This window comes from Lactuca sativa, chromosome 8 (assembly GCF_002870075.4).
Source record: "Lactuca sativa cultivar Salinas chromosome 8, Lsat_Salinas_v11, whole genome shotgun sequence".
In the NCBI taxonomy this organism is placed as follows: Eukaryota; Viridiplantae; Streptophyta; class Magnoliopsida; order Asterales; family Asteraceae; genus Lactuca; species Lactuca sativa.
The window spans coordinates 242,038,725-242,054,077 of record NC_056630.2 but is presented as its reverse complement, the minus strand read 5'-3'; the positions used below and the strand labels follow the sequence as shown (position 1 = coordinate 242,054,077).

The following is a 15,353-nucleotide window of genomic DNA, read 5'->3' as shown; positions in this document are numbered from 1 at the left end:
TGCTCTCAGTCGGAAAGTCAATGTTGAGAGGAAAAGGCCAAGAGCGTTGAGAATAGAAGTTGTCTCGACAATTGTAGAGAGTATAAAGAAAGCTCAAGAAGAAGCATTAGAGAAGAATGACCGAAAGGAGGAACGTTTGAGTAAAGCGTTAGTGTTCGATATAAACAGTCACAGACTGAAAATGTTCCAAGATCAGATTTGGGTACGTAAGTCCGGAGGAATTAGAGATCTTCTGATGGAAGAAGCTCACAAAACCATGTACTCAATTCATCCTGGCAGCACTAAAATGTATAGGGACCTGAAACCCTACTACTGGTGGCCGACGATGAAGCTTGATGTTGCAAAGTATGTGGTCGAATGTGTGTCTTGTGCGAGAGTCAAGACACAATATCAGAAACCATATGGGAGTTTAGAACCTTTACCTGTGCCTATGGGTAAATGGGAAGACATTGCGATGGATTTTGTCACTAAACTACCCATAACAAAAAGTGGTCATGACATGATTTGGGTGGTCATTGATCGATTCACTAAGAGTGTGCATTTCATAGCAGCCAATGAGAAATGGTATATGGAAAAGCTCGTGAATTCTTACATGAAGGAAATTGCGAGACTTCACGGTGTTCCGTTAACGATTGTATCGGATCGTGATAGCCGTTTCACCTCAAGGTTTTGGAAAAGTCTACAAGAGGAAATGGGTACCAAGTTGTGTTTAAGTACAGCTTACCATCCGCAGACTGATGGTCAGAGTGAAAGAACAATACAAACACTTGAAGATATGCTGAGAGCATGTACCATGGAATTCCTAGGTAACTGTGTTAGTTGTTTTAGGGACGTAAAGTGAGAATAACGAGAATGGGTAATTGGGTTATTGTTGGTTGGTGGAATTAAATATAATTATTTATTGTGGGTTAAAAACCCTATATGCTCACCAGGCTCCCAAGCCTGACCCACTCAGTTTATTTGTATTACAGGAAGTGGCGCAAGGGCATAAGATGGATGAATCATTAAGTTGTTTTGTTTACAAGTTTGTATATGTATATTGTTGGGGGTCAGAAATGGTATCGACCAAGTCCTCGCACGATGGCCTGGAGTGCCGCAATAGAATGCCTGGTCCTGGAGGGCTGAATGCGCTATATGGGTAAGGTTGCGCCCTTTCTAACACCAATTGGTTTTAGATCAACCGGTAGCGCTGATGCTCAACAAGTGGTATCAGAGCCAGTGGCGAGGGTTCTATTCTCTCAGGGAGCAATTTCTGAGGGGGGGGGGGGGGGGATTGTTGGGGGTCAGAAATGGTATCGATCAAGTCCTCGCACGATGGCCTGGAGTGCCGCAATAGAATGCCTGGTCCTGGAGGGCTGAATGCGCTATATGGGTAAGGTTGCGCCCTTTCTAACACCAATTGGTTTTAGATCAACCGTGCCTGGTCCTGGAGGGCTGAATGCGCTATATGGGTAAGGTTGCGCCCTTTCTAACACCAATTGGTTTTAGATCAACCGGTAGCGCTGATGCTCAACATATATATTTGTTGAACGACTTGTAATGTTATCGTTTATGCTTTATGGTCTATATCGGAACATGACATCCCGAGTTTTGATTATATAATGAAAATACATTTCTTTATGAATTGCTTTGGTAAATATTATTTTATCACATTTTGTTTTTGGGAACAAATTCCGCAACTCTTTCAAATCAAAAGGATTTACTCTGAAATTATTTTAAAAGCATAAATGAAAATCGGTCTTTTCTGGCCGAGATTTTGAGGATGTTACAAGAACAGTCAGCGATCGAGAATGCACTGATAACACCCCGATAATAAGAAGTTTTCCACTCAACCAAACTCATGCAGAACTACATAGACCCAACCTTGAAGTTGATTGACAGATCAACCACTGCTTATTTTAGACTATAAGTAGCAATTTATACATTGAGCTAACAAATCCTTCGATACATATTTTCAAATTCCACATGAAAACTTTCATTTGAACAAAGCATAAAAATTACAAAAAAATAATTAATTGAAACAATTAATTGAATGAATCGTAGATTAATAATTTAATATACTAGAGTATTTTGGATTTTTTTTAGTTTCATTTCACAATAATAAAACGAACAATAATACGATGCTATAAAATTAAAATGAATCCAAAAAATTGAGACTATAATAAACAAAAGAAAAATACATTACAATTCCCATTTGGTTCTACAGAACACCTAAATAGGAATTAATATATTTATGTTAAAAAATTTAAATGAATCCAAAAAATTTGAGGCTATAATAAACAAAAGAAAAATGCACCGCAATTAACATTTGGTCCTAATTACAAAACACCTAAATAGGAACATTGTTACAAATTAGAAATTAACATAATTTGGAAATCCAATACATGAATGTGCCGCCTTTGTTTTAAACTCCATCTACACTGTCCCACCTTGCTCCATTGCTCAATTGAGTTGATTTTTAAGAGCACAATATGTTGATAAGAAAAAATTTAGCAAAAGAAAAAAGATAATTTATTAACATCAAATTACTACTCAATAACAATCAAAAGGGATTTTCATTTAACAAATATTTTATTGGACCTAGCAATTAGTGATTCATACTCCATTGTAGTAACTTGTCAATACTTCATTAATCTTTACAAATATGGAGAGATAAATAGAGATCCAATTATAAAATACTTATTTTTAATAACTTTTATTGAGGCTCCTTTGAGAATTAAAATTGAATTCATCTTCTTGTGAAAGACTATTGGGTAAACATCATATGACAAAAATTAAAAATCAATAATTTATTGTTTTTTCCTTTTATTTCAACATGATGTACCAACTAAGAACGAACATATAAGAAAAAACATGTGAATAGCCTGACACGTTAGATGGTCGTCGTTGATAAGTTATATGATATGAGAGTGCAAATTCTTTTGTTAACAACTTGTATTGAAGGCTTTAAATCGAAATAATACCTCCAAGATATACAAACCTGCATAGAGGAAGTAACCAATCAAACATCATTATTCATCCACTTTAACATTGCAAAGAAACTTTAGGATCCTGAAACAATTTCGTTTTTTGATCCTTCTAAGAAAGGAGGATTTTGAAACAAAAATCTGAAGTTGCTTTGGGGGATTAACAACAATAAATAGAATAAAATGCAATTAGAATCAAGAACTCGTAATTACCAAGAAAGAAAGTAATGTTAGTTTTGTTTTTATGGAGAGGGTAAGTGAAACATACCAACTTTTGAGAGATGGTGAGTTGCCGATGTTTTTCCTTCAACAAATAGGCAAAGGATCAGTTTGGTTTCCATCTCCTTATGAAACTCTTATCCAATGAAATAATAGAAATGAACTTTGATAAAAATATATGTAATTTCTTATAAACTTGACAATTGGAGTAAAAATGTATACCTTCGTCCTCACTTGGACTTTCAGTTTAAGGATTTCGCTCAACAAAGAGAACGCAAAAGACATCTGCAAGTCCCTTTTCTATGAACCACAATCATTTCCTGTAAAAAAAATTAACAGAAAGTAATCACTATAATAATTCAATATGTTTTACATATATCAATTTTAGATCTCAAAGAAGATGTCAAAAAAGGAATGCAATTCCAACTACTTCTAATTAATCGAGCTATTTATCCACCAAAAGAGCCCCTGCAACTTCAAACCATCATCAACATTAAGTTCCCAACCCATTGCAGGAGTGAACTTTTCACCATCCCCTGTTCACGGACATTTTATCAAACACTTGTTTAGTACCATCAATATAATCTATCAACCTCATAATCACTAACTATTTAATGAATAATATATCATTTAATCTAATGAAATTCTATTTTATTGTTTAATTAAATATCTAAACCATAATATATTTTAAATTTCGGATAAATTAATTGAAACCCAACATATCCTTTAACCAAATCGGCACATGAATGAATTAGGTAACTATTTTTTTTATTTAAGATCAAAATTAGGATAATCGGTATCCATTATGAGTACTCATTCCATCGAATAAAAATACAATATCAAACCTGCGAAATCAAAGGAAGCCATTTTCGTTTATGGTGATTAGGTCTTCGCAGAGGAATTTGTCGGGTTTAAAGTAAGAAAAACGTATACCTTGGAATTCCTTGAGCAATAAAAGAGAAGATTTATGAGAGAGAGAGAGAGAGAGAGAGAGAGAGAGAGAGTTTACCTAGATTTTATCATAGCAGACAATAGAAAGGACAATAGAGTTAAGATGCCCCATACAGATCCAGTTTTTTGTGTTCTTCATCACCTAGATGAACCGACTGCTTGTTGAAGACCTGCAATCAATGGAGTAAAAGAGAGTTATGGAATAATAGATTAAAAGAAAGCATAAGCCTCTAAACCCTTAGAAAAAAATAAACATAATCATCAGAAAATATGAACCTTTTAGTGCTCAAATGAGAGCTCTAACTAACCTTTGTTCACTTCAAGATGCGATTAGTGGTGATATATCTAGGGTTTTATTGAAGCAGCAACATTGAATAAGGAATGGGTGCTATAAAGCAGCAACGACGATTCAAGGGTTTGAGGGGTCATCATTTTTAGATGGAACTCGGTGTTCGCTAAACGCAAAGAAGAGGGGTTCGATTTGCCTACTCATGGCGGCTGTTGTGTTGTGTGTAGAGAAGATTAGGTGACATCGAACAGATACGGTAATACCATGTATATGCGATGTAATTATAAGCTTAATATTATTGTACATGAGGTAACATGTATTATACCTCTTAATTTTCAAGAAACATACAATACGTTTAATAATATAGTAAAGATATATATATATATATACACACACATATATATATATATGAGGTAACATGTATTATACCTCTTAATTTTCAAGAAACATACAATACGTTTAATAATATAGTAAAGATATATATATATATATATATATATATATATATATATATATATATATATACATATATATATATATATATATATACACACACACATACACACATATATATATATATATATATATATATATATATATATATATATATATATATATATATATTACCACACAGGCTCATACCAACATGCAAGAGTCACAAAGATAACAACATCCTACATACACAATTTAGTGAGCCGCCATTGGTGCCTTCGAGTCACAAGCACATGGAGAAGACCCACCAGAATCGAAGAGCCTTGAAACACTACGACACAATCTCTTTTCTGCACTGCTTGCACCCACAAATCCACTAATACCAAAACAGATAAAATCTTAATTAATAGCCCCAAACCCTCAAGTTTGACCCAAGGTAAAACTTGGTCAAAAAGTCCACGGTTAATATAAGTCAAAATTAACAAGTCAAACTTCAGGCTGAGTATGCCCAACTTACTCAGCTCGTACAAATGGCATACTCACCATCCAGAAACTGGACCCCATACGAGTACGCGCAACATACACAACGGTACACCCAACGTACTCGGCCAAATGCCACTTTTCCATTAAGTGCTTAATCTCTTAAGTCCTTTCATCAAACACTCAGATCTAGTCCCACAACATCATTCTAAGTCATAAAGTTTCCACCTTTATGGCTTTCCAAGTCTAGAAAAGATCCAAAAGCCAAAACCTTAACTATATAAATCCATTAAGACATCATGACACTTGCATGGAAGAAATAGAAGGATAAATATCACATTTTAATGGATCCCAATAGCTTCATAATGGATAAAGTTTCCAACTTTATCCATTGGAGTGGTCCAAACCACGAAGATCTGTCCTTTAAGTATAAAAAGGGACAAAAAATGCATCTTTTTCAACTTAATCCATTAAGTCTAAGTCTCAAATCTTCAGATCTGAATCACAATGATGTTTAGATGGATAAAGTTTCAAACTTTATCTATAACAAGGTCACAAACTTTCAAGATCTAAACTTTATGCACTAAAATGACCAAAAGCTCATAACATCCAAAACTAGCTAGATCTAACAAATACATCATCAAGATTCAAACTTTATACCTCTAAAAGAGAGATCAAGGTGAATAAGGCCCGGATCTACAAGCTCTAAATGCAACCAACTCTTCTTCAAGGAGTTCCTTCGTCTCTAATGTGCACCATGCACACTCCAATGTACTCAAAACACTTTCTTTTAGCTCACAAGGCTCAAACTAGGGTTATGGTTTCATGGGAGGGTGTTGGAGATTTGGAAGCAGAGAATGGAATGGGTTTGGGGAAGTTAATGAACTTAAATAGGGCTCAAACTAGGAAAATAAGGTTTGGGCACTGATCGCGTACACCCAACGTTCTCCTGGTATGCCTAACGTACTCAGGATGCCCTAGTATGCCCAACGGACGCAGTTTAACCCAAAATTGTCCAAACTTCAAATGGTCGTAACTTCTTCGTTTTAAATCCGATTTCGACGATCTTTATATCCATGGAAAGGTATTAAGGAGCTCTACACCCATATGTGATTACTTTTGACTTAAAACACATCGAACAAAAATCCACAATTTATTAAAAAGTCTGAAACACTACTTTTCCCATTTTACCCTTTGACTCCAAAGCACAAACCGTACTCTTAGATCACATAATCTACATTACCCACATTCGAATAGGTCTAAGCCTCTATTTCCCAAAGCCCGAATACTTATGATACTTGATCTTTGGGTCTCGACCCAGAATTATGAAACGACTCGAAACAGGGTGTTACAGTTTAAATAAACAATCCCATACACCCCGTTATTTGATATAACAATTCAAACTAACACCAAATAATATTTAAGGCCTTGTTTGATAAGCATTTTATTGGGTTCATTATGAAAAATAACAGTTAAAGTCTTATTTGATAAGGTTTTTACTGGGTTTATTAAGAAAGATAATATTTAAAAAGCCTTATTTGATAAGCCTTTTAGTGCGTTCATTAAAAAAATAAGTATGAAGGAGTGTCATTTGATACACTATTTATGCCTCGTAGCCTCATAGAAGACAGATTTTATTTATAAAAACAATTTATTACCTTTTGAAAAATCAATAAGTTAAACAAAGTGTTTGCAATATGAAAGACTTTTAAAATAATTTGTCATCACTCTTCAAAAAAGAAATTATAAGTTATGACTTTTCAAAACCCTTATCATTTTTTGGATTATAAAAGACAAATATATATATATATATATATATATATATATATATATATATATATATAAAAGTTAAAACAAATACTTTTAATAAATAGCTTATTGACTTATTGATTTTTTTCCGTATAAAAATTAATCCAAACATTTTTTTTAGAAAATTTATTTTTCCACCAGGATAACTTAATTAGACTTTTTAAGCCATAAGTATTTTAATTTTAATTTTATTTTATGTTTTTGTTAAAAGTAATTTCGAGATTCAAAATGAAATCCAAAGCTGTAAAAGAAGCCTCGTTTGCCCTTCTTTCAAAAACACGCTCCTTCTGAAAATAGCTTCTCCACGCCGATGATCAATATGCTGACATTGCTTGTTCGCAATTAACCATCACCATCACTGCCATCGTTCTTGTTCTCCATCGACTTCACTTTTTCTTCTTCATTGGCGCTGCTTCTCCAATCGAAAGAAAACCAATATTAGAAGGGAGACGAATAGAAAGGGGAAGGCCTGTTCATCGTATTGTTTTCTAGTCCATCATGCCTCCGTAAAGCTTCAGTTGCTGACATCAAACTACAAGTAAGTAATTTCAAATTATTGTTTTTAGTACCTGTTGCTGAAGCAATTTATTGTTTCTAGTAGATGTTGCTGAACCAATCTGTTTTTCTTTTTGTAATTTCCGCTGAAAAGATGATTGCAATAAAGGCCCACTAGCTGTTTGATAAAATGCCTGAGAGAAGTGTCTCGATTTTGAGTTTCCTGGTGCTCATTGATGCTGCTTTATTCATCGTAGTTTAAAGTTCTCTGCTATTGTAGAAGGCATTGGGTTGTTTTCTATAGCTAGATCATGTTTTATAGAAGGCTTTAGTTTGTTTCTTATAGCTTAGATCATGTTTTATAGAAGGCTTTAGTTTGTTTCTTATAGCTTAGATCATATCCTAAAGTTTGATGAATCATATGCTCATTTTCTTCTGCAATAAACCTGTTTTTCTTCAATTAGTTCAAACCAGTAACGAAATCTTCTGCGTTTTCAAAATTAAAAATAAAAGGAAGCGGAAGAAGTCTTTTGCTCATTTTCTTCTCCAATCAAGAGCTACAGAGGCTGCAATAATAGATCGTAGGGCTTTTACTGAAGCTTTTTTCTCAACATCTATCTCCTGTTTCTTGATTGCATAGGTTGTGGTTTGTCACAAGTAAAAATTCGTCTACAAGGGAATGTCATTGACTGAGTGGTGGAGGAGCAAGTCCTGGGGTGACCAGAGATGGGTGTTCATGGTGTTCTTCTCTGTGTTACTTCTCCATTGTGTTGCCATACTACTCTTCACCAGTGGTTTCCTCCTCACAAGAACAGAACTTCCACACTTCAGTCATTGTTCACAGGTTTCCCAATCTCCCTGTGGACTTCCAGTTTCATCTCCTCAAAGCAACCATGAAAATGTTACTTGCTGGACTAAACCTGCAGTTGATCGCATTGTTATCATCGTTCTTGATGCTCTCAGGCACACTTCTCTCTCCTCTCTCTGTTAAAAATATTCCCTCTCTACTCATGTGAAGTGATTTTTTAACATTTCGGTTTTCAGGATTGATTTTGTTGCTCCAAGTACATTCTTTGAAGGTAATGTTATGCATTGAATATGTCACAATCAGTTTACAGCTCTGAATTGAGATGAGAAAGATCAAAAGAAAACCTACATAACTAGAAATTACAGATTTGTGATTGCCTACACAAATCACAATTCTGAAATTTGGGTTTATCCATCTGTTCCCTCTCAGTTTTTAGCCCTAAAATTAAACAAAATTGGGCATCTTATGAACACAAGAAACGATATCTATGTTTTGTTATGATAAAGAGGGAATACTTAACTTTAACTTGAGGTTATCTCAACATAGAATTTATACCAATTTTCATGGGAAGGGAATGATGCTTATTGAAATGGTATTGTGGGAATGTTACAGAGAAGAAACCATGGATGGACAAACTGCAAGTGCTACACAAACTTGCATCAGATCCAGAATCTGCTGCTAGGATCTTCAAAGCTATTGCAGATCCACCTACAACAAGTTTGCAGCGTTTGAAGGTGAGCATAGTTGACTATAGTTCATACTTTTTATAAAGGGGAGTAGTTAAAAGAATGTAATGGAGCAAACCATAGGTTATAATCATTAATCAATCAGCAACCTGCAAATTGTTTTTTGTTTCTTACAAGTGATAAATGTGGCACATTTTAACTTCAACTCTTTCAGGGATTGACAACAGGTGGACTTCCAACTTTTATCGACATAGGGAATAGCTTTGGTGCCCCTGCAATTGTTGAAGATAATCTTATACATCAGGTTTGGTTTAATCATACATGATATGACATTGTATCATCATTCTTTTCTTTCTGATCCTTAATTCCTTATAGGGATTTGAGTTGGTTTTCTTAAGAAATTCTCAATGCCCATTTCTTATTATATTTCCATCTACAGCTTGTTGCAAATGGAAAACGAATTGTAATGATGGGAGATGATACTTGGACACAGTTGTTTCCCAATCACTTCAATAAATCATATCCCTACCCCTCTTTTAATGTTAAAGATCTGGATACGGTATGCTTTTTACTTTGTTCTTGCATTTCTGAGGTTCTTGTAAGTAACCGATTTGTTTGCCAGGTGGATAATGGTTGTATCAGTCACCTAGTTCCAACCCTGTATGATGATGATTGGGATGTACTTATAGCACATTTTCTTGGTGTGGTATGTGTCCTTATTGGGAAATAAACTTTGATGATGTTTTAGTATGTAGTTTCTGATTATATAATATATAAAAATAAGCATGGTGGTGATTTATTTTGGATGAAACAGGATCATGCTGGACATATATTTGGTGTTGATTCAGCTCAAATGATTGAGAAACTGGAGCAGTATAATGAGCAATTGGAGGTATATGCCCTTATAGATGCTTGTGTAAATTAGGTGATATTAAATTTTAAGTGATCTAACAAGTTCTATCAGCATTAATAAATAAAAAAATTGAAAGTACAATTCTATAAATTATAATTGGCTAAATTTTTCGAAAAAGGTTGGAAATACAATGCTGTAACATTGGTTAATCTCATAAAAGGCCTTATATTTTGTGTTTTTCTTGAAAAAGCCCTTGTATTTTTTTTCATTTTTTCCGAAATAACCCTCAACTTTGTCATTTTTCCAAAAAAAACCTCACCCTTCTAACTGTTTCCGCCAAAACCCTCAACTTTTTTAGTTTTTTCCGAAAAAACCCTCACATTTTACAAGTTTTTTTTTTTTTTTTTTTTTTTTTTTTTTTTTTTTTTTTTTTTTTTTCGGGAAAAGATGACTAAAAGGGCCAGATCGAAGAAAATGAAAAAAATACAAGGTCTTTTTCAGAAAAAAAAAAGTTGAGGTTTAATCCGGAAAAAAAACACAAATTATAAGGTCTTTTACGAGATTAACCCTAAAAATAAATGAAAGCAGGATACAATAACACACAAATAAATGGAAGTACGTTGCTATTTCCTGCATTCAGCTCTATATGTTATCATCTAGGGAGCCAAATTACATGGTGTTTATATCTGAAAGACAGTAGACTGAATGATATATAGTTATCTTTATATTCTTTATAATCTTTTCTCTCACACTTTAGATTGAATTGGTGTCATTTTTCTACTTCAGAAAGTTGTGGAAGTGCTTCAGAGCCAATCTGGTAAAGGTGGCCTCCATGAAAATACTTTGCTTCTTGTTATGGGTGATCATGGACAAACTATAAATGGTGATCATGGTGGTGGAACTCCTGAAGAGGTATGTAATAATTTGTAAATTTGTAAATTTGTAATTGTATTTCTCTTAAAATGTCATTGTGTAAATTGTAAGGTATGATAATTTAAAAAGTAGCATATATCTATATATCATATAACAGGTTGAAACATCAATTTTTGCAATGAGTCTGAAAAAGCCTCCACTTCCTATTCCATCAGAGTTTGATGCCTCATCTTGTAAACTAGATCTGGTACTATTTCCTATTTATTCTGTTAAATAATTTTTTCTGACAACATTACCCCTACTATTATTATATAACTAGTACTCATTTTTCTATTGTATTCACAGCTTGGAAGGAAGGTTTGTGTTAGCTCTATTCAACAGGTTTGATTCTCTATATTCTTAATGCATATATTGGATTTTCTTTATAATGATTTTCAGTTTTCTTACAAAATTTTAACTTAATTAAACTCTACAGCTTGATTTTGCTGCAACAGTGTCAGCATTACTTGGGATCCCCTTTCCTTATGGAAGGTATAAATGATATAAATTTTTTTTTATATAATTTGATCATTTTTATTTCACCAATTAAAACTTCTTTGTTGTTTTTATTTTTTTATTGAAACAGCATTGGTGGTGTTAATCCAATGCTATATGGTTTAGTAGCTGGAACATGGAAAAATCTTGAAGAAGGCCTTAGTCAACAAAAAGTCAAAGAATGGATGCAAAATTATGCAAAAGTACTTTGTGTCAATTCTTGGCAGGTAAACTTTTTAACTTGAATACATTTCCAAAATCTAAAATTAAAGTCTGTAAAATTACATTCTAGCCCTTCCTTTTTTCTGATATTCACGTAGGTGAAGAGATACATAGATGTCTACACAGCTTCATCAGTTATAGGCTTCTCCATTGATGACTTGAAGCATGTAGAAGAAATATATGCTAAAGCAGTCAACACCTGGTCAAACTCAAACTCAAACTCAACTTCCTTCCATGCCACGTCATCATTTGATTCTCTCAAAACACAAATAGATTTATATTCTAATTTTTTATCAAGTGTTGCTGAGCTGGCACGCACCAAGTTCACAGAATTTAATTTAAGGACGATGGGCATCGGTTTTGGGATTTTATTCATGTCCATATTCGTCCATTTACTTTTCATCGTGAAGGTGGATCGCGTACATAAAGACGTATTTGCCCCTAATGAAACTAGTCCTGTCTCCTTTGCGCTGATCGTGAGCTGTGTTTTAGTGGCTGCACGCGCGTGTAGCTTCTTATCAAATAGTTACATATGTAAGTTCTGATTGTGCAAAAAGACGTAAATGCCCTCATCCTCATCATTGAAAATATTTTGTTTTTATCTGATATAGTGGAAGAAGGAAAAATGACGAGTTTTCTTTTGGGGTCTCTTGGTGTTCTGAGCTTACGCCATTCAATCATGAGAAAGAAGATGATATTAGAAGTAACGAAAAATTACGATTTTGTTCATATCTTTTTTTTTTCTTTATTTATTTTTTCTTGTTCACAGGCAACTACATTTATTCTAATAATCTCCATCCTAAGATTCACAATAGAACTCAACTTATCAAAGCAAGGTTCCAATGAAGTATTGGACTCCAAGATGTATGTTGCTGATGTGGCACCATTGCTACCTTTGATCATATTAGCCTACATGCTTTACAAAAGCATTGCTTCATGTAAATTGGTTTTGAAACTTGTTATTACAGGAAGTATATTTAGTTACATTCTAGTTGCATTACATTGGATTTTAGAAAGTAACTTATCAAATATGACACATCCCATATATGATGTCATAAAAGGCAATGTCATCCCTCGTGTAATTTACATTATGGGTATTACACAGTTATTATCTCTAGTAGTTTTTCGGTTTTTTGAGGAAGTTGAAAGGGCAAAATGGGGAGAAACAACAATGATGAAAGGAGTTGCTATGCTATCTACATGGAGCTCTACACTCATGATCTTGTCTGGGAGACAAGGTCCCTGGATTGCTTTGGCTTTGGTTGTTGGAGGTACCCCCTAACCCCACCCCACCCCACCCCACCCTACCCCACCCCGACCCCTTCAACCATTTCATACAATCTTTTACTTTTTTGTTTTTGTAGGGTGGATGATATCAAGGCTGAAAGGCCTAGAAGAGGACCAAAAGAATGCTAAAATTGGTGTTTTAGCTTGTTATTCTTCCTCTGTTACTCAATGGAGCCTTTTTGGATCATTTCTATTCTTTTGCACTGGTCATTGGTAAGAAATTATTTGAAATTCTAGATTTTTTATAATGATTTTTGGAGTTCATATTTTTATTTATTTGTGTATGAAGTAAAGTGAGTTGTTTCTTTATGAAGGTGTGCATTTGATGGACTTCGGTATGCTGCTGCATTTGTTGGGTTAGTGCTTTTTTATTTTATTTTATTTAATATCACAAAATTTCTAAAATGGTAGACAATAGAAGTAAAGTGTGAAATTGTTTCAGGTTTGATGAATTTACTATTATACCCCAAGCCATCCTTCTAACGATTGAGACTTATGGCTTTTCTCATATTCTTCCAACTCTTGGACTTCCATTTCTTGTTGCATACCATCATAACTCATCTAACAAACCCAAACAAACACCACACTCCTTAATCCAATTATTTCAGGTTATTTTTTATAACTTGTTTTACTTAATTTTAACCCTTTATTTTGTTAATCTCTTTGAAATCATAGTTTGTTAAATTTTTTTATATAGGTTTATCTGATATATGGGCTTATTATGGCTATAACAACCACATTCACTGTTCTATGTGTCATAATCCAAAGACGACATTTGATGGTATATAAATGATTATTAAAAAAATATCAAAAAACAATTATTCAACTCAACTGAATCTTTTTCCACTGTTTTTTTTAGGTTTGGGGATTATTCGCTCCAAAATTTGTTTTCGATGTTGTGGGACTCATTTTGACAGATGTCTTGATATGTCTTTCATCCCTCTTCTATTTTGTTCAAACATAGTTATAACAAAACAGACGTAAATATCCCTGTGATCTATTTTTTTTTTGTTGATTAACGATTTTCTATTTTTATATATGTTTGTTGAAGCATGTTAATGAGTAAGACATTCTTTACTTTTTTGAGAGTTATTTAATGTTTCTTTAAGAACGCACATGAGGATTCAGAAAAGTCCATGCTCTGAGCATCAATCATTCTGAGATCTGAACAATGTAACATGAGAACATGATTTTGCCACTATCCAATTATTTAATGGCCAAGTTTATAAAATATTAAAAGGCAATGTCCCACAACACATGCAACATAACATCTATGTTTACCACAAGCGTATATAAAATATTGAAAAAGCATATGTATCTTTCACTGTTTCATCGTTAACTATATAATTATTTAAAACAACACCTTTTTGATTACAACAGAACAGCAGCATATTGTATCTTATTATTTTATGGGTTGATTCTTTAAAGTGTGGTTTTCTTTTTCCATTTAGATATCGATTATTGTATTTTATTGAGCTAATCATTACAACAATGAAAAAAATTAATACTTTGATACCCAAATTGACGAAATGGTAACAATATATTGTGTTTTCTTTGCATTTTGCCAATTTTGAAACATAAGGTCAAAAACAATACTATTATGGTTTTAACTACTACATAAAAAACTTATTCAGTACAAACGATTGTGACATAATTATAATCTTAGGGTGGTCGGAGTGGCTCAAGAAAACATGAATTGGGCAGTCGGTACGGGGGCTTGGACCGAGCAAAAAATGGGACAGCAGGTTATGTAGCCCGTGAGTTTGGTGAAGAATCTTGAGGAAAAGCATGCGCATCAATTGTGCACTTTGACCATTTTTTAAAACTTTTTATGTGTATATTTCTCTCTATTCCTCTATATAATTCCATAAATTCCTTATATTTCTCTCAATTCCGCTCAATGGATTCCAAAGGAAAATCAAAACAAGGCAGTTCTATCCTAAAACGCAAATCAAAGCAAGGCGGTTCAAGTCAAGAAATTCTATTTTTTTCTCCAGAATCCCAAAACTACCAATAAAATCTAAACTATCAACAATATCAACACTATCAACAAAACCCAAACTATCAACGATACTTGCTGTGACAAAGCTACAACTCATTTCATTTCCACATGATAATATGGGTTTTACTTAATAAATGCAGTATTCTCAAGGGCTTCCTGAAACGTAATTCCAAAGTTCTCCGCCCGATCAGGGCGGTCTAAACGTATATGGGGCCCAGGGCAAATAGAAAAAAAGGTCCTTTAAAGACAAATATAATAAAGATTAAAAAAAAATATCATTTATTCTTCACTATAAACACGTTCGATTAGCAATAACAAGTAAACAAAATTGTTTATCTTTTGAGCTAGTTTGAGTTTGAACCAACTTTAGGCCCTAAAAACCATTTAGGTAATAATTTTTTTTATATGTATACACCACATAACCCAGAAATTTTGGGCCCCCTAGAC

The 15,353-nt window shown here is 33.6% G+C and overlaps 1 protein-coding gene and 1 long non-coding RNA gene across 9 annotated transcripts; one reads left to right on the top strand and one right to left on the bottom strand.

The window, feature by feature from the left end:
- Positions 1-2,139: 2,139 nt before the first annotated feature.
- LOC111911323 (uncharacterized) lies at positions 2,140-4,699 on the bottom strand. Of its 5 annotated transcripts, none has more exons than XR_008225443.1 (5): positions 4,445-4,693; positions 4,031-4,306; positions 3,616-3,721; positions 3,408-3,505; positions 2,140-3,270 (listed from the first exon to the last, which is right to left on the bottom strand). It is a non-coding gene; the product is annotated as an uncharacterized LOC111911323 (long non-coding RNA). The 5 variants fall into 5 exon arrangements; XR_002856821.3 differs by having other exon boundaries at positions 4,195-4,306; positions 4,445-4,690; XR_008225442.1 differs by having other exon boundaries at positions 3,408-3,721; positions 4,445-4,696.
- A 2,682-nt stretch (positions 4,700-7,381) lies between these two features.
- LOC111911322 (uncharacterized) lies at positions 7,382-14,723 on the top strand. Of its 4 annotated transcripts, XM_052766028.1 has the most exons (21): positions 7,384-7,684; positions 8,282-8,604; positions 8,686-8,720; positions 9,062-9,183; positions 9,350-9,439; positions 9,575-9,694; positions 9,758-9,841; positions 9,950-10,027; positions 10,775-10,900; positions 11,019-11,108; positions 11,207-11,242; positions 11,337-11,392; positions 11,487-11,622; positions 11,716-12,151; positions 12,229-12,320; positions 12,387-12,888; positions 12,982-13,117; positions 13,219-13,260; positions 13,347-13,512; positions 13,602-13,685; positions 13,764-13,871. In XM_052766028.1, exons 2-21 carry the CDS (start codon positions 8,321-8,323, stop codon positions 13,866-13,868), a joined length of 2,820 nt encoding a protein of 939 aa, XP_052621988.1. In that variant the 5' UTR covers positions 7,384-7,684; positions 8,282-8,320; the 3' UTR covers positions 13,869-13,871. The 4 variants fall into 4 exon arrangements, with proteins under 4 accessions (XP_052621989.1, XP_052621987.1, XP_052621988.1 ...); XM_052766027.1 differs by having other exon boundaries at positions 7,383-7,684; positions 12,229-12,888; XM_052766029.1 differs by lacking the exons at positions 13,347-13,512; positions 13,602-13,685; positions 13,764-13,871 and adding an exon at positions 14,571-14,723 and having other exon boundaries at positions 7,382-7,684; positions 12,229-12,888.
- The last annotated feature ends 630 nt before the right edge of the window (positions 14,724-15,353 follow it).